Source organism: Genypterus blacodes, unplaced genomic scaffold, assembly GCF_046128005.1.
Source record: "Genypterus blacodes isolate CSIRO-AG114 ecotype Tasmania unplaced genomic scaffold, CSIRO-AGI_Gbla_v1 ptg000120l_1, whole genome shotgun sequence".
In the NCBI taxonomy this organism is placed as follows: domain Eukaryota; kingdom Metazoa; phylum Chordata; class Actinopteri; order Ophidiiformes; family Ophidiidae; genus Genypterus; species Genypterus blacodes.
The window spans coordinates 1,833,340-1,852,866 of record NW_027466923.1 but is presented as its reverse complement, the minus strand read 5'-3'; the positions used below and the strand labels follow the sequence as shown (position 1 = coordinate 1,852,866).

Genomic DNA, 19,527 nt, shown 5'->3' with positions numbered 1-19,527 from the left:
TTGATAACAAAAGAATAATATACAAAAACAAAAAGAATAACAAACAAATCAATCTACACATTTTGTACAAATGGCCCAAAGTTAGCTTAAGGGAAAATGTATTTCAGGGAAGAGGAACATGATTGCATTTAATTTGTCTGTATAGTTGAAAACAGTATAACAACTGCTGAGTGTTTTCAGAATTGTTTTATATTAGCCTTAACAGCAGGGGGAGACGGATACAAACTGTAAGTTCGGAAGGAATTGAGCCGATTGAGGTCAGAATATCATCAATATTCTTTTATAAAAAGCTATAATATTTGAGTGCAATTTGTACATCTGTTTTGTGATGTTGTATTTCCTTTATTATCTTTTGCTATGTGTGAAGCACAAATACAGATAAAGTCTGACTGCTTTGATTTGAATGTTTCTCTGATTACATCCACAAATGATTGTATTCATTTAACATTTGGTTCTTGAACATCTTTACATGTGATTCCTTATTCTGTACACTAGGCCAGGTCATTACACACTATTTACACAGAACTTTACAGGGCGACAAAGAGTTTCACATAAATCAACATTACAGACGTTATGCAAATACCACAGGGAACCGTGTGGGACATAGTTTTACATGTAAACATCCATTTCCAGTTTACACCTGAAGACTAAAAGTCATGACCATAAATTCTTCATCCATATTTACAGTTTCACACTATACACAACACCTTTGTGTGACGTTTAGTCAAAGGTCTGAGGTACTTTCAGTTACTTGTACAAGCACAGATACAGGAAAGGGAACTAAAGTAAAATACCTGACACTGCCTGTGCACAGTCAAAATTATGTTTTCTGATATTTACAGAATTTTGCTGCTTACAATTTACATTTGTATAATTTGACAATAAAGAAGAGAAGAGAGGAATAAAATAGAACAGAGTAGAATACTAACCGTCAGATGCTCCGCAGTCCATTTAATGGACTTTAATCACTGATACCACATAATAACTCACACTGATTTGAAATGGAATGAGTATATTGTGCATTTATAATGAAATACATCAAATGCATTGAGTTGCAGAGGCCGTAAAAATGAAAGTGTGTGCACTCAACACAACTAAAAGCTTCTGTAATCTCAGATAAATATCACTGGGGGGATCTTTAGTCTCTCCTCTGGAATGTCATCCGGCAGTCATTCATCTGAGTGTATCCTTCATATAAAACTGTCATAGACAGGATAAGAATGTCCAGTATGTTGGCTATGCTATAGATGCAGACCAATGCTGTCGTTAATGTTGCTACCAGCGGTCCCCTAAGCAACATGGGCCATTAGGTTAAGTGCTTTAAGTCCTCTTGTGTAACACACCCCTTTAATAAACATATTACTCCTTATAGGACTCTGCTCCTCTGCTCCATCCATCTATTGCTCAGCATCAGACGGAAAATTCTGGCCGAGAGTCACATTTCTTTTTCCTTCAGTGTCCTGGTTTCCATTAATAATAAAACTACTGAGTTAATGTTTGTCTGTGTGGTGACGACTATCAACATCTTTTCAGTAGTTAGTTTTCAGGTGTTACATGCTTGTACAAACCTCCCTGTTTGCCAATATATAATCCTGACACTGGGCTTACTGGAAATTTTACATATCTGCCAGTCAGTGCCGTATAATGTCCCTGTCCTGCTGTACAACAGTCTATTAGTTTTGCTTTTTTTTGCCCATATACTTTCAACACCTTGAAGTGAGACATGCCACATATCTATCATGTAAATGGCTGTCCATAAGGGGTTAAACTCGGTGTTGAATCTTGCCTCATTTTAGCCTAATATTGGTGGTAGCTCCATGTGTCTTGCTTTATTTGTTACAGCACAAGTGTGACCCCCGTCTGAGCATCTGACCCTGCCTGAGCTAGATTACACCTGTTGATGATCCATCATAGGACACACATGCCAGAGTATTTTTCATTATGATCGACGTAGTTTTTAAGAAATGTGCAAAAAATGTCAACAAATTCCTTATCATGTGAGGCTAATGAAAGTGAAACTATTCCTTTAATCAGATTCTGATCTTCCTCAGTATCTAATCAAATCTATCATGAGCCAAGTCTAAAAAAAATCTGATAAATGACATTGAAACTGTCATATGCTTAATTTCTCAAAGATTTTTGAGATAATGATGGTTGGCGTTGGTTACCGTGAATTAAGACTTTCTAACACTAAAACAATTCAAAGTGTTCGGGTTCCCATGGTTTCCCTTAAAAGCCTCAGTTTCTCTATTTTTGCCACATACTGAAAGAAACTTAAAGACGATCAATATTGGCACTAAACTAGCCCTAATACAAATAGAATGTATTAACCCAAAACCAGTAGCTTGAGACAATCATTCTCCATATGAAATCGAAGTACGACTGGAATAGAAGGAGAATTAGATTTTGCTGTTTCAGATGGCAGAGAACTTCTCCTGAGTCTCAGATGCTCGCCTGATAGTTGGGCTGCATTTGGTGAAAACGGTGATCTGGGTGCTGTTGTTGCCGTTGCTGCCTATAGAGGGATGCTGGTACTTTGTGTGAGCACCCAGGAACCTCTGTAACGTCCACCTCCGCCACTTACGCTTAATCTCCGCCTGAACCTGTGGGAGAGACAGAAGAGTGGCGGAGAAAGAGAGAGGTGAGGAAGAATAAAAACAGGCTGAAGAGGGGGCAACTGTTATAGGATTTGATACATAAATGCTGGAGAGGAAATTATCATCTTAAAGCGATGGTTTTGCGCAAGAAAGGGGGAGTGAAATCCTCGGGGTGACCTCATTTCTACATTACTCATCACATGTGGACTGATTATACTCATCTAAATCACTAGAATGGACAAATGCAATCTGCCAAAACTAAAAATAAACCAAAACTGTACTTGTTCTTGTCAATACATGAAATAAAATTTGTAAAATTGACATTGTTGTTGTGGGTTGTAGAGGTGAATTGCTCAATACAAAAAGAAAAAGAGAGAGAATAGCACACCGCCACCACAACCTAACTGAAAGGAAAGCTTACAGCCGTTAAGGGAACGACAACTCAAACTGGATCTACTGTAGAAGTTTTCCTGGAGCATTTCAGGGTACCACTCCAAAAATACTACAGTAAATCAACAACAGAATGCCTTAAAAAGAAGAAACTATTTGGAATGGTGAGGACCGTCTCGATCTTAGCCAAATAGGAACGCATAAACTGGAGAGGGCTGTTCAGGACGGAATTCCGAGAGCTATTGATAAAGTGTAGCAGTTTTGTAGAGAGTCAGAAAATCCTCTTCACTGTTGTGCAGCTACGGGAAAAGTTTGGTGGAGATTGTGCAGCTGAAGGAGCTTCAACCAGGTATTAAAGACCTCAATTATAAATGAATAAATAACTTCTTCAACTTAGACACCGGAATCACACTTTTCTGCATCCCTGGTTTGGGCAGATTGTGTTTCTGTCTGTCTGATGTGGATGAAGAGCAGATCTGATGACTAATAAATGTGGAACTCTTTTTCTTAAAGGGTCAGAAACGTTTTGTGCTTACCTCTCCATTCAGAAAACAGTACAACACAGCGACAACAAAACCCTGCAGAGGAGAGAATAAGAAGCAGATGAAATGTATTGTCCAGTAGAAATACCAGTGTGATAGCGCAGCTGGAGAGACACTCAAAATACTTCTGAATGAGTAATGATGGCGAGATTGCGACCATCTTCAGGCTGAGACAGGAGCTTCATCATTTAGATCTCTGGGAATTTTTCCCAGTGAAAATCAGAGTTAAAAGGTTGAAAATTAAAAATACTTTCCCCAGCTATGTTTCCGTCATTCTGCTTGGCCCTGAGCAGCAACACTCAGCCACAGCAAATCACTTACGCCACATTATTGGAGCGTACTTTTCTTAACATTGCCCAAACACAATGTTTACTCTGTTAATCTGACACCAAACTGTTGCTTAAGGCGGTGTACCTCACCTGAAATGACCACAGAATCAGATCGAAGACCAGCCTGATGTGCGGGTGGATGTGTTCAGGAATGAAGGCAAAAATGATGTAGTTTATCCCAAAGAGAGGAATCAAGAGCAGTGTGGATTTAGCCAGTCTCCTGAGTGTCACAAATAAAATGAAGTCATTAATCCTCAATCTTTATTCTAATCTTAATTCGCTCAGGTAAATGACTACCTTTTACCCTAACTGTAAGGGGACATATTATACATGTATTGCCTTAATATTTTGTGAGTAAGTTTAAATTCATGCCCCAAAAGCTTTGTTTTTGATTGGTCCTTTACTTCTCAAACATATTGACAGCAATATGCATTGTGTGAAGTAAACACACCCTTACAAAGTACTGCATTAAATGATCTGAATATGACCATGTGCCTAGTTTTGTCCACTAATATCTTAATGTTGCCGTCATTTTAAGCTTCGCCGAGACTTCGCCGAGTCAAACCTCATATCCTCCACAAATGCTGAGCAACACTCTTCCCTATCCAAGAGGTATGACTGCTCGCCTATAAAAACACAACCGTAGCTCAAATAATTTATGACATGTCGCCTGATGAGAAATAACCAGGACCCACCCCCTAACAGAGACGCTGATATTTCAAAGCGCAAAACTTACGAGTACTGATTGGATTCCTTTCTTCCGATGTCTGGGCAATTCATCTTCTGTCGTAAAATGCGGATTATACAGATGAAGAGGAAAAAGTTTACCTGGCAAAAGAGCAAATAGGCTGGTTCATGTAATCCCATTACTCAGAGCTGTTTATGAAATGTAAATCACAAGCCAACACTATGACTCACAAGTATGGTTACTAAAATAGGCGTTTTAATGATCCACCATGGCTTGTCATCAATTGTGTCCCAGCATCTACGGCAACAGAGAGAATAGAACGATATTACATACTTAAACTGTCAAACCACTATTCTATTTTATAAGCCAAGTATATCTCTTAAAGGGGGATTCCACTACTTTTAAACATGAAATCCAGCTTGTTGATCATGGGTGCAATATTCACCATCATGTGAAAACAGCCACGTAATGACTGTTGTGAAGGCATGGAGCCAATTTCATCATTGAGATAAAAACAAAGACAAATGGTTCGCTCACCCAGGGTCATTCATAAAAGCCTTTGTAATCACCCATGCTGTGATAAAGATGGTCGGAGCCCCTGTGATCAAGAAACAACAACAAAAGGTTATTTTAAGAGCAAAGTAATCAGTTGTGCCGACAAATAAACCCTGCATGGGACATACACACGTACCCCAGCCAAGCAGGATGTACCACCAGAAGTACTTCTTCTCAGAAAAGAAAGAGACAGCTAACAGAGCGTGGAGGTAGAGGCCCTCCACCAGCAGCCAGAAGTAACTCGCCATGATGCCATACTGGAAGAAGACCACCACTACCTTGCAGCCCACCTGAAGGAGAAGCGGGATGGGATATCAGCAGCGGATTGCAGAACAAAATGAACTGAGATAAACACAAAACCAACTTTTATAAAGCTTAGTAGGATATTGGTCGGTGGTTGTTCGGTCAATGGTGCATAACTTTCGAAGCTCTGAATAACTTTCCAGCGTTTACACCAGAGAGTATTTTAGGATTATCCCTGACTTGTCCATGTTAGTTGCGTCCAACATGTTGCTCTGTTGTGTTTGAACACTGTTGAGAGCGTGAGCAGCTGTGTTTGGTCCAGGACCGTCTGTGTACCCTCAAGCGGAAATAGTGTATCTAAAGCAGTGTACTCCAACTCTGCATTTAACAATCAGCACTTAGAGATAGTGAAGTAGGCGGGTGAGTTATTGTCTGCTGATCTAATCCCCCCCAGGTAATAAAGCAGAGGATTCGTCTCAAACCAGATCTGAGAAAACAGACCTGCAGTTGCTGACTAGACATGTAAAAATGTCAACAGAAGAATACAGACGGTATGAAACTGCAAGATAAACAACAGCCTATCTTCTGATCTGAATGGTTACATTTATTACATTTTGATGTTGTTGCTATGATCATGTTGTCCAAACAAAGTGATTAAAATTTGATATCAAAAGTTTGAATGTGATTTATCTGAATGTTCAGCCAACAGGAACTCTCACAACATCCTGCTGGACAGATTAATGGACATCTCTGTCTCTGCAGCGTAAGAGACTCAGTAAACACAACTCCACCCAGGAACTTTTGCACACTCACATTATGTAAACTTGGAGACAAAGGCATTAAAGTCCATTGAGTCTGAGTGGACACAGCAGGGACACACAGAGACTCATTCATCAAATGGACAAGTGAATAAGATCTTTGTATCATGTAGGACTTCTGAATATATTCATCATACTCCAACTTAGGTCGGTCCCAGTTTGACAGAAGTCCTTCACGTAGATTTCTAAGATTTTGTGTTTTTGAAGTGAACACATTATATATTTGCTGTTTCAACCTGATTGTCTTTTTCGATCTATTCAAGCATCTTTAGAAATATTCTAGTTCCTGTAAGCCTCAAATGACCTAAAGTAACCTGTTACCGCCCAGTGTGCAAAGTAGTGCTGCAGTAAGGGATAGAAGTGAATCTAAGGTTTAAAGTATTTGGAAGCCAACTGGGATGACGTGGGATAAAGTGGAGCTGAACTCGTGCAAAGCCACAATAGTGATTAGCGATGTGCGTGCATGGTTGAGGATAATCATTTTACACTTAAGAGATGTGCGGATATTTTGTCCCTGCAGTATAAAGTGTGTGGCTCAAAGAGCTGGGGAGGAGAGGAGGAGACTGAATGTGTCACTCACAGATGACTGGCAGTTGTCAGTCTCCCCGACATCGTACAGAACCACGTCTTTGATGAAGACTGCGATGGCTTTCAGGATGAAGGACACAAACAGATTCATGTGGATGTAATTTCTTGTGCAGTGTAACTTCCTGTAGAAGAATAGAAAGTAAACAGGTGATTAGGGTTTCATATCAAGAATATGATGAATAAATATCACATTTTAAGTTTAATTACGAGTTTACCCGAACAGAAGTAATAAATATAAGAGCTGTTTAAAAAACCACACACTTGAGGAGAATCAGACCATTTGTTTGAGGACTTTGTTTCCTGTTGTTGAAAGACTGGCTTAAGGATCTTGTAGTGTCCAAGTCCTGCCTGTGTCTTTTTAGATATCTTGCTATTGCTGAAAAATTATAAATACCTAAACAAAACTTAAAATGCAATTTAAGCATCTAATCCATCACACACAGGAAAGAAGCATGAAAGCTTTGGTGTTTTTTTTTCCATTATTACTTTCTGAGATTTGTTGCTCTTGTGAAATTTGTTCCCTTTGACTGTCCCATCTGAGTAATAAGCACTTTTGAATAGTATGAAGCACAGAATTTCTGGTTGTTGACCAAATAGTGAAGCTTCACAAATGAGTTATTGATAAGAGAAACAATTGCCAAACCGCAGTGTTAAATAAAGCAGCTAAAAATGAGAAAAGGCTCCACAAAAATCCATTAGCAGATTTTGTTTACCAACAAAACCAGTTATTGCCACGTAGATTTATTCTGTATTTACTTCTTTCACTGAATTCTATGTTTAATGAGCAAAACAAGCGAGAAAAACTCTTCACTCTGAGAACAAATCGGGAGGTCTGTGGAGAAAACTTCTCTAATGTAAATTCTGTCATGTGGGTTTTCCCAAACACATGCCTTCACGGTGAGCTTATGATCGGGGTGAAGAGTGTGAGCCAATCGGACAGGTCATCCAGCGGGATGGGCGTGATGACACACAGCATGGACCAGCTGCCTGAACACGAGTGTACAGCTGCACATAAACAGCCCATACTCTTTGCATCCTGTGTGTCCCAACCATTGGCATTTCATTACCCCGTGAGATAAACATTTCACTTGTTGTTTAGTCAGTAACACACTCACACACACACATGAACAAGCACGCAGGAGTCCAATTGTAAACTCACACTCAACCTAATGAACAGAGTGTGTAATTCATTAAAAGCTATACACAGGCCACTTGTTCTAATCATCAGAATGCACATATCCGCACATACAGACACACACACACAGACACACACGCAAAAAGGGATACAGTCAACAACAGCAACTTGTCGAAGTGGTTTTCCTATATTGCTTCTTGCATTTGAGTGCTTTGTTTGAGAAATGTTGCAAGAGCGGATAGATCTGGACGTTTTGTCCTACAAGTCAGTCCCTGTGTGAAAAGCGCTGTAAAACTTCTATAAAATTCAGGAAGTGTGGCCGCAAACGAGGGACTGAGGGGTTTATCACCCTAAATGATGGAACAAGGTGTTTGATTTTCTTTATACAGGCACATTAAGCAGCATTTTGTGGATCCACTTACCGAAAGAGACACAGTATGATGATGGCGATCGTCAGAGAAATGAGCGACACGCTGTGACCAATGGTGTAACCCACTTTGATTCTGTCATAGAATTCCCCCTAAAATTCACATTACACATTCTGTTAAATTCAGTGTAAACCAACTGAATCCCATACAGACCGGGTTTCACATTTGCCATAAAATTTCAGACATGATGATCAGTAGCTAAGGGTTGGAGGTCATTAAAGTGTTGGTTGCCATACCTACCACATCATCATCTATGGTGTTATTGGGGCTGTACCCACAGTCCTGTATAAAGGCAGCGGCGCTGATCTGGGACCAGCCTTCCTCATTGCAGGTCTTTGACAGGTTACCTAATGAGCAGAGAGACGGGGCAAACATCAATCATATGACAAACTAGTTCCTTTCCTCATGAGGAGGCAAAACGTCCTTACATTTGCTCACACTCAATTATGGCCCTCTAAGACCTGCCATATGCGTCTCTTTGGAATACTCCCAACTATAAGAAAATGAAAGGCATGGCTGAATGCGATCAGCAGTCCCAGCGGCTCAGAGACACTGAGACGGTTCCCCACTGTATTTCCCTCCATCTGTTTCTTAATTTCCCTCTCTGAACAAACAAATCAGAAGGCCAAGGCGAGCATTTAGATATCTTTGCTTGGGGGGGGGGGGGGGTACAAGTGCAGAGTGCTGAGAGGAGAGTGATGGATTATCTGAGTGGACACAAGGAGAAGAAAGTGGAGCAAAGAGACTGACTAGAACAGGATGAATAAACAACAAAACGAAAGCAGGAGGGATGAATAAATGAAAAACACACACGCACCCACGCACACACACTGAAAGGCTTTTTACTTAGTGTGGGTAATTGGACAACACATTATGCATTTCCCTACTGACTAGAGTTGGATCACTGCATTGAATGAAGCATAAAAGACAAAGTAATACGCTATGGTTGTGATGCTTTTGATAACTCCCCAGTCCATCATTCCATAACAATAAAAGACCTAAGGGAAGTATTCGACGAAGACGATGGTTGCATATTTTCCTCTCCTTAATACATCCAGGATGAGAACTCTCCTCAGTCCATGCATTCGTAATTCTAGACAAATTATTGTTATGTTCTTGTCATTGGTTTGAGCTCTACTGCTCTTAAAAACTGCAGCTTCTTCACAACACCGCAGCACGACCCCGAACTACGACCCCGTAACTTTGAAGATAATTCTCCAGTTCTAGCTTTGCAACAACGGCTTCCTTTCAACACCTGGGCCGACTTTAAGGTCTTACTTACAAAACATTATATCTAGATGATATTACAACCACTTATGTTCATAATTATGTTACATAATACATTTGGCAGTTGCAAATACAAATGTTTATATCATGTATGAATACATGTTCAGCATTTATATCAACCTACTTTAAACCTGCAAGTGTTGCAGGGACCGAAAGCTGGAGCTAATCTGTAATTAGACTGAAAACCCATCATGCAACAAAGATGATCCATAATTAATCCTACAAACATCAATTACGTCATGGGATTTACTCAGTCTGTAATTGTGCAGCACGTGTAGAGCCTCCTCTCCTTCTGTTCCTGAGGAGAGAAATTAATCCCTGGCCTGAATGTTGTAGAAATCTAAATGTAGGACATTCCTCACATTTCCCAATAACAATCCACTGCCACTATCAAATCCAGTGTGAGTTGAGAAATGATCAACAATGTAAAGTCTTAGAATGTGTTCTAAAAAAGCTCAGCTCACAAATACCTGAGCGGTGTACGGTGGAGAAGATCGAGGCTTAGCTTTCTCAAACAACATGCCAAGACACAAAGGAGATGGTAAGCCCCTGCTGTTTCAGCCCATGCCACCACTGGATTTGGCTTGTATGAGGGATGACCAGAAGAATGCTTTCATCATCCCCCAAAACACCACTGGAGGGATTTTCAGTGTCATGCATAAAAAACGAGCAGAGCTCAAGCGAGTAAATCAGCCTGTCGTGTGCCAGGGACGTAAAAATAAATAACTTCATAGACGTTGTTTGTGACATTAAATTCTTTTGTATAAACATATACTTACCTCGCAGTCTGTCACAAGGGAGCTTGGGAAGAGGTTGAGTCGTGTTATTAAAAGAGATGAATGACTGTGTGTTTGTGTTAGACATACTAGGTAAAGAGTTCATGAGAATGGCAAACTCTATCTGAACTAAATTTATGACTTTGCCCCTTGAATATCTGTGGCGCCGTGTTTCGTAATGCTTGGCTTTTCAGTGCGAGGATTAGAAAATGAATGGCTTTAGATGTGTTTCAGTCTTTCACCACGGTTGTTGATGGTGAAAATATTAATTCAAGCACGTGAATTCAATCTTTTAAAATAAAAACAGAATGGACTCTACGATAAGGGGCAGAATCATTATTTACACAACTGGCAAATTCAGCAAAATCTGTCCAATAAGAAGCTCTTCCAGCCTCCACACAAGTTACTGAGAGGGAATGCACATATTTCCTGTTCTGTTGTTAAATTTTTATGTGTCTGCTTTATAATGTTTTTTAATGTTCCTGCTATGTACAACATTGTACTGACCAACAGTAGCTTTTGGTGCAAACAAACAACAATCTCTCTTTGCAACTATGCTACAACACTGACTAACAACAGGTCATCCTAGATACACCCCAAAAAAAAGTCTTAAAAGAATAAAATCCATCTCCAGGTCCAGCAGACTCTTACTAAAACTTTAACATGCCTGAGTAAATAGATGTACAATCATATAATCTGACCTGGCCTGCTTCTTTTTCCATTACCCTACAAGTGGACCTGAGCCGAGCTGAAGTAAGCTCGGAAAACACAGTTTCCTAGCGCTGTTTCGTAGAAGAGCCCAGTCAAGTTGGTCTCTAGCCTCATGGATTCATTTCTATGTTTTCATAATTAAGACTGAATTGTCTGCTCCGTTGAAACAGACCACAAACAGCGATGCACACAAGGTATTGAGCTTTCTTCTAGTACAACATTGTGTGCAGTGATTGTGTGTTTGCCTTGCAGCAGATTGAAACATCATGATTTCTGTTGCATAATGCATATTTTACCACTGATAATCCACAAGTTAGAATATTAACAGCTCAATTTATCTGCATCGAATCTGATGGTTTCCCTTCACTGACATCCTCCCCCTGGATGTTCCCCTTCGTTGGAAACACATCTCCAGCCACATAAGTGCTGTTTAGGTACAGGTCTGCACAGCTCAGGTAGGATTGACCAGCTGTGTAGAAACACACTTGTTTAGGCCAAATTATAGCGTAAATGAGATGTTTGAAAATCAAGTGATTACCGTCACGCAAGTTTCAACATGAATGTAAACATACTGAGTGATTGCTGTAGGCTTGTTTGTCTTAATGGATGCATTTCTCAGGAGTCAACCTCAAATTTTGATGATTTGAGAATGTCTAAAAATACTCATTACAGAACAGATTGTAATAATGTTGTTTCTAACTCACTTCAGCCCTGCTCAGTGTGGGCCAGCTGAACCTTTGACAGCTCGCTGAAATATACCTCCACCTCCCTCCACCTCAGTAAACTGGTGATTCTTCATCTCTGTGCTCACTGCTTCCCCCTTTTCCCTGCAGGGGTATGAGGGAAAGGTCATTCCGTCTCCCATCTGGGTGCTTCCCAGAAAACACTATTTTTCCTTGATGAACCCATCGCATGCTGATAATAAATCCCTGACTTGAGTCCCTCTTTTGTCCTGTATGTGACATAACATGCTGGATAGATTACAGGGGCAGCCACATCTCCCCTATACAGTATGTATACAAGGTGAATTGTAAAAGCACTACGGCCACTTAAAGCCGAACCCTATGCAGTCAAAATGTCATAGTCTGAACTGTTGAAGTGAGCTAGTACAGGAATTATTGAGTGACAAGCATGTTTCAATGAAAGATTACTTAAATAGTCAGCCACAGTAAAAGCATCATTTTAGTGTAACCCCAAGTGTCAATCTGAGTCTTTTAAGTTAGGCCAACTCCATCACCTCCCAGAATCTCAAACTGACGCCTCCCTGCCAGTTTATTACACTCAAACAACAACAAGCATTAAACTGAACAGATCCAACGTTGTAAATAATTAAAATACGGAGATCATCAAAGGGGAATCATATCTGCAAGAACAACAAACTGCTATTCAGCCGACAATTTCTCCAGGCAGTGGATAGTGTTACACATAATTAGTAGGATTCTTTACGGTGCTTCTCGTAGATTAAAAGAGGACAAACAAACATCACAATCTTTGATCGTTTTGTTTTTGTGGAGATGACAAACTGTTGTTTTTGTGACTCAGCCAGTACGCCTCACTGCTTTTGTCTTGTTTTGTTGTTTTCATACCTAATCTATACATTAAACACAGCTGAGAAATATCATGCATAACATCATGAGTACAAGCCACTACATGTTTAGCCTACTTTGAACCTAATGTATAGTAAACAAACAAAAATGCAGGACAGTACATACCGACCAACATTCAACGACAATGACCTTTTGCAAAGATCTCATATATTATGAAAACATAGGGGAGGATCAACATGAATGGAAGGGAATAGGGAGGCAGTGGCTCAGTGGGTAGAGCTTCCGCTTGAGAATCGGAGGGTTGCCGGTTCGAGCCCCTGCCGAGGTGCCCCTGAGCAAGGCACCGAACCCTCAATTGCTCCCCCCTCTGCGAAGGGTGGTAAATGTAATGTAAGTCGCTTTGGATAAAAGCGTCAGCCAAATGATCGTAATGTAATGTAATGTAGAAACACTTTCCGTTATAAATATCCTACACACAACCCAGACCTGCATGTATAGAAATACTACTCAATGCAGAGACCACTGTCTGATGCATGATGTAACATCTGACTCAACAAGATCTGTCCAAACACCCCACACACTCAAATGGCACGCGTGTACATTTCAGAAATATCCAACAATTAAAAATGCCATTTTTAAAGAGAACCAACAATTTTCAACAATAGCATGGCGGTTAAAAAGGATTTTAGGTCAAACCTTGCACTTTTCAACAGCATAAAACTTGGCACATTTACGCACTGACCAAACACAGAGGCAGCATGCTAAGCTTGCTCACAGCTGGACGTGCCAGTCTTTCAGGATCTGAGCCACCTTAGCTAGATTCTGTCAGCGTGAAAGAGCCAAGGTCCCATCTTCAGATGTCTCCTCACTCTATGCCTACAAATGATCTCTGACACAACTTCGGCCACTTGCGATCTAATTCTGATTCTTTTAGTCCCTACCCAGACCTCATGGCCAAAGGGTACCAAATATCTAGACTAAAATATCTAAAGCAACCCAAAATCTAACAATAAATAAATAAATGGATTGGTATGACTTGACATGTTAACTTTCCACCAAGCTGTCATCCAATCAAATGACGACCTCCTAAGCAGATGACCTTCCTAATGGTGGATTCTCACTTGATGAGCAACTTGTTACGTGGGGCATTTCGTGGAAATTTTAACTTACGGCACCAAATCCTCCAGTCAACAATTCAGCAGCATGACAGAGACAAAGAGAAATGAATTTACTGAGTGATAACTAAGAGGAAAGAAAAACAGTCAATGTGTAGACAGGACAGACGCCAAGAAGGTCAATATGGGGGGGCAGCTATCTGTGTACTGATGAAGCTTTATACTATTTTGCCAAACAAGTTGTGCTTTTTATAGATTCTACAGGACATTTCAGTATATCAATTGTTCAACCACCCTCATGTCACATAATGTTCCAACATCAGTCAACGTCTCCCACACGCACATGCATAAAAGCACATATACACAAACAGACCCACACACCACCTGTTTTATAAACTGGACCTCGTACCCGCATGGACGTCTCTGGAGAAATAGAAGAAATATTTGGGGCAGGGGATGGTGACCACCTCTCCCACATCAGCACTGGGCCAGCAAGCAATCCTGTCCCACATTCCAGTGCACCCTGAGAGAGAGAGAGAGAGAGAGAGAGAGAGAGAGAGAGAGAGAGAGAGAGAGAGAGAGAGAGAGAGAGAGAGAGTAAAAGGCAAACGGGATATGAAGAGGGAGAAGTAGAAATGAGGAGAAATAAGGTGGAACAAAGGTCAAAAGAGAAAGAAACACAGAAAACATAAGAGAGGGAATACAAGAGAGGGAAAACAATGGAGAGAGAAGGTGTGTGAGATGAGAGAGAGAGAGATGAGCAGAGAGGGTAAAAGAGAGAAAGGTGAGGAGTGAGTAAGGGAGACAGGGGAAGAGAGAGAGACAGTGTGTGAGAGGGATAAAAACAGATACAAGGGAACAAATATGGAGAGAGACAGAGAGAAAGAGGTCAAGAGAGAAGTCAGCGAGAGGAACAGAGTGGGAGCAGATAGGGAGGGGAAAAGAAGAAGAGAAATATGAAGAGACATAAATACAGATGTAGAAAGGAGGGAGAGAACAAACAAACAAGAGAAACGGATGAAGAGCAAGAGAAGGGAGTGAAAAAGAGAGAGCGATGAAGAACGAGAGGTTAGAGTGAGAGAAATACAAGAGGAATACAGGTGAAGAGAATGAAGAGAGAGGTCAAAAAAGAAACACAGGAGAACAAGAGTGATTGGGGAGAGTGAGAGAGATGACAGACAGATGAAGAACGAGAGAATGGGGAAAGAGTGAGAGAGGAAAAACAAATTACAAGAGAGGGGAGAGCGAGGGAGAGATAAGAGGATAAGTGACAGACAGAGAGGGTAAAAGAGAGAAGGATGAAGAGTGACAAAAGGACAGAGGGAGACCAAGAGATGGGGAGAGAATGAAAGACAGTTCAAGGGGGGAGTGAGAGAAATACAGATGAAGAGAAAGAAGGAGGAAAGGTTGAAAAAGTAAGAGAGAAACAGAAAATGCGTGTGTGAGAGAGAATGAGGGGAATCAATGGAGACAAAGAAGAAGATACAACATGTTAAAGTCTCTTCAGAATCCATTGAATGCTACTGTGAGATAAACAGGAACCTGGCTTGTGTTTCCAGAAAACGAAGGTAGAGCGTTGACGTTTCCATGGCATCCAAAATGTGTTAACTCAGGTCAACTGTTGTTATGGCCCTGGGTCCATAACAACAGATGAGTTAAAGCGCTGCTACAATGACTAATAAAACAGGTCCCTGTCCTTCATTACACTTATTTGGATTGAGCAGATCACCACCAGGCTTGTTCACACCTGTTCACCATTTACACCACTACAACACTACAAACACACCATTTGCCACATTACTCTGAGGATTAAAAAGCGTTTAAGTTTGATAAAATCTATACCAGACAAAATCATAACTAAATTAAAACCATAATGAGCAGTTAAGAGCAGTGTGTGTACATAAACAGAGTCTTGTATCAGGGGTTAAACATGCTGTTAAACCAGGCCGAGTAAACATATCTTCAGTGTTCTCTCAGTAGAATACAATTACCTGCTGCATAATGTGAATATGCAACACTTCCAAATATGTAATTAAGACTGATCAGTGGTAAATTAAAAGTTTCTGAGTTTAAAGCCTGCAATATTTTCAAGTAAATTAGTGTTCAGCCAAGGTGTCATCTAAAGCCGAAAACCTTGTTGTCTTTTGGGCATCAGTCGGTTACAGAGCAGCCTGACTGGTTTAGTCATTCCATGAGAGATCTATGCGGATTTGTTAGAAGACAAACAGCATCATAATGTCTACTTAGGCAGCTTATTGGGACACCCTATGTTGCTACAGATACTGGATGTCACAAATCAGTGTTTAAGAGTGAGATTTATGGCATGGATTTTATTCAATTGATGTTTCTACGTCAAAGACTTAAAGATGACCAAAATGGACCTTTTCACATTACTAAACCATTAATAATAGAGAGTATAACATAGGATGCATAGAATAAGAACTTTATTTGTATAGCACCTTCAAAAACATAGGACATACGAGCCAAACAGGAACAAGGCAATTAATAGGATAACACATGACATTACAGAAATATAAATATAGATAAATAAAAGAGCACAGAGTTTTCCAGTATGTTATTGGGGCTATTGATGGCTGCCATGTCCGCTTAAGGCTCCAGGTGAACCAGGTGCTGGGTGCTATGGCAACCGGGAACTCTTCCCCTTAGTACAGCTACAGGCTGTGAACGATTACAGGGTAACCTCCTTCGTGTGTCTACCAACTCCCAGGGCAGGTTTGGTGCCTGAAAGTGAAGAGAACACTCCTGTTTACCAAAAAAACAATATGAACAACTGCCCAGCCTCTTACTGACAAATAAGTGCCAGTAACCACGGTGATAGATTAGATAAATAACCCTGTTGATTTTATGAAATTGTTCTATTTCCATGGAAGCGATTACTTAGGGTCAGAGCTAGCTAACCCAACCCATTAGAAACAATGGGCCGAGGCAACACAACTAGCTAACATGCTAAACCAAGAAAAAGATTGATGCACTAAAATGACAAAATGAGCATTTATAAAGCTCATGTACAAATTACACACAATGTCACAACTATTTATGATAAAACGAACCCCAAAACTCCACAGCAGTTGAAATAACTTACTTTTGAAAATGACTTGCTGGTTGCTCCGCTCTCGCCTGCGTCCGCCGTTGTGGATTGAAAAAAGTCACCAAAGGTTCTGCTGCATGCAAAACTGCCTTACTCTGCCAGTCCCCATGGCATGATGACTTAAGAATCGACCAAAATGATGCATCTTAGTCAGCAGCTCACTGGGTATTAGGACACACCCACTGGCTCACTGACTCTTAAAAAGTGGGCGTGTCTAACCAGGTGTGTAGGTAGGTGAGTTATCCGTTGTGTAGATATTAACATTAAGGGCAAAGCGTATGGCTTCACCTTTAATTATACAAATGTGTCAAAAGAATACATACCTGTCGTTTTGTTCTCAATCTGAGACAGACACACGTCTCTCTCTCTTTCTATTTCCATCATGATTTCACACATCTGAGCAGAAAATACCTGTGAAGACACAGTTCAGTTTGATTAATTAGGCCGCTCTCTATTGGTAACAAACTCTTCATGAGATTACAAGTTAACCCTCTTTAGGTTTCACTGAATTTTGCTTTGGTAAAAAAAATGAAAAATCTAGAAGAAATTCAAGGAGAGATCAATCAAGAATTCCTGAATCTATCATCCAACAAAACAAATCTTTGAAGTTCTTGAAAATAAAACATTAAAAAAAAAGGTCAAAATTGTTGATAATTATTTATTCAAATAAGAGAATCTGAAAGAAAACCTGTGGTCCACCTCATGTCTCAGCTGTGCGTTACATATAAAGGCAAACTTCCATCATCCCTGAGTTGAGTCTCACCTACGCTGAAACAAAATCAACCTGTAATAGTGATTCAACCTCTTCATTCCTTTGATTTTCCCATGAATCCTCAATGTGAAAGTGAGTCGGATTTCCCTGATGGTGTCAGGGTTTACCACAGGAGGAAGACTCTGGAGGATCCTGTTAGACCTGTAGATTTATAGCTGTTACTTAGCTGGATGAGTCTCTTCTGTGGAGACATTAATCAAACTGGATGTATGAAGCTATTGTTAGCGACAAAATGAGTCCGTAGCACATCAGCTTCCCCTACACAAGGTGACTCCCTCGTTTAAGTTATGATTTATCTGACTCCTCAGGCTACAGAGCCGCCATCACCTCGGCCATATTCACTTGAGTCATTGATGGATTGGTGCAGGCTTCAACAAAATAAGTTGGAGTAACTAGAGAAAACCCCCTGTGTTTCACTGTCATCGCCACTAGCAACAGCGCCTTCCTTTGCTTACTACATACTAATAGTGTTCTAAGAGATTTGACCTCTAGGTGAATACAGAAATGATGCATAGGGGCTCTTCTATAGGAGACAATTGCGGATAAAGATACTGGAGACCTGCGAGTTCCGAGAAAGACAAAGGAGGCTGTTGCCATGGTGTCCTGTTAAACCAACGCACACCTCAAAGCCTTTTCCAGGTAATTCACCCTCAGCAAGCTCACAAAATACATAAATTCACCGAAAACAATCAATCAACAATCTGTCGCACAGTTTGATTTTGACTGTCACTCAAAGACCTGCCGAGACTCTGGCGCTCAGGGAACTCTGGAGATTGACACACAAAGCGTAGATTGACACAAAGCGCAGAGGGAACCTGGGCTGAATACATTTGTGCCTGTTAGGAATAAAGAAGTCAATCAAAAGCATGTGAAAGCTAAATCTCTTCAGTGATAAGGGCTGAAAATTGACTTTTAGAGGCATGATGATACAATCTATTAGAGGAAGACCTTGATATAATAATGGACAACTTTTCCTTTAGACTTGACCAAAAAACTAGTACTTTTCAGCTAGAAAAGATGAAGATTCTTACATAATATGTCACAAATTAAACCAAAATCCGTTTTTGTACGTTTCCATGCCTACGCCAAGACATTAAACTGGTCTTCAGGCGCAGTAAGGAAGTTGCGCTGCATCCAAACCCACTTCCTTCACTATACTAGAAGGATCTGTGGGTGTATGTAGGAAAGCTCAGATAATAAATAATACATTCGACAACCAGCTTCAGCTCAAGAGAAAAGTTTAAAGATTAAAATATACTCACAGGTTCCAACAACAGGCAAGAGAGAATAAAGACGAGTTTAGAAGCTCCCACCGTCATAGTTTTCATTCAAACTAACAAAGGAAAATAAGTGAATAATAGTGATAATCCGCTTCAGGTTTGTGAGCCTACTGTTCCCGACTCCGCGTTCCTGCGCACTCACTGACGGTGGGGAGTGAATTTGTAGTCGCGCTCCTCAAATCCTCCCCCTTCTTCTCCTCCTCCTCCTCCTCATCCTCCTCCTCATCTTCCTCCCCCTCCCCTGCCCCCACCTCCTCCCGTTGGGATTTTTAACATTGACCCACTAAAACAAACTAATTAAACATTACCCGTGGACGCCAGTCGGTGAAGGAAGCAGGAAATGCGATACCCGTTAGTGACATGTGTCCGCAATTGTTTAACTGTCTGCGGTCTGAAGCCATTTTCTCAAGAAAAGTCTTCATTCTGAGAGCACATTTACAAAAAAGAATGTAGTGAGAAAGTGATGTTGAGGGTCTTCATCTCACTGTGGACATATGAGGGGAGCTGGACTGAAGAACTGATTAGTCTCACCTGTGTTGGGGCGTCGGGGTGTCAGTGTCAGGATTGAACGGCAGAGGGACAGAGGCTGAACTTGTTGCTGCGCTGGGACGGGAGGG

At 40.7% G+C, this 19,527-nt stretch overlaps 1 protein-coding gene across 2 annotated transcripts; it reads right to left on the bottom strand.

Annotated features, from left to right (window-relative positions):
* Positions 1 to 63: 63 nt before the first annotated feature.
* Positions 64 to 19,527, bottom strand: LOC143009980 (vasoactive intestinal polypeptide receptor-like). Of its 2 annotated transcripts, none has more exons than XM_076162085.1 (13): positions 19,442 to 19,527; positions 17,182 to 17,269; positions 14,159 to 14,272; positions 8,554 to 8,660; positions 8,308 to 8,405; positions 6,743 to 6,872; positions 5,238 to 5,391; positions 5,084 to 5,144; positions 4,777 to 4,843; positions 4,595 to 4,686; positions 3,949 to 4,078; positions 3,524 to 3,565; positions 64 to 2,603 (listed from the first exon to the last, which is right to left on the bottom strand). In XM_076162085.1, exons 2-13 carry the CDS (start codon positions 17,252 to 17,254, stop codon positions 2,415 to 2,417), a joined length of 1,257 nt encoding a protein of 418 aa, XP_076018200.1. In that variant the 5' UTR covers positions 17,255 to 17,269; positions 19,442 to 19,527; the 3' UTR covers positions 64 to 2,414. The 2 variants fall into 2 exon arrangements, with proteins under 2 accessions (XP_076018200.1, XP_076018199.1); XM_076162084.1 differs by lacking the exon at positions 19,442 to 19,527 and adding an exon at positions 18,893 to 19,128.

Bases quoted from the DNA above. Each gene is read 5' to 3' on its own strand.
- LOC143009980 (XM_076162084.1), bottom strand. From the start codon at position 18,958: ATGAAAACTATGACGGTGGGAGCTTCTAAACTCGTCTTTATTCTCTCT. The intron at 17,270-18,892 runs GTGAGTATATTT...GTGTCTTCACAG, and splicing joins CTTGCCTGTTGTTGGAACCT to GTATTTTCTGCTCAGATGTG. The intron at 8,661-14,158 runs GTACGAGGTCCA...TCTGCTCATTAG, and splicing joins CTCCAGAGACGTCCATGCGG to GTAACCTGTCAAAGACCTGC.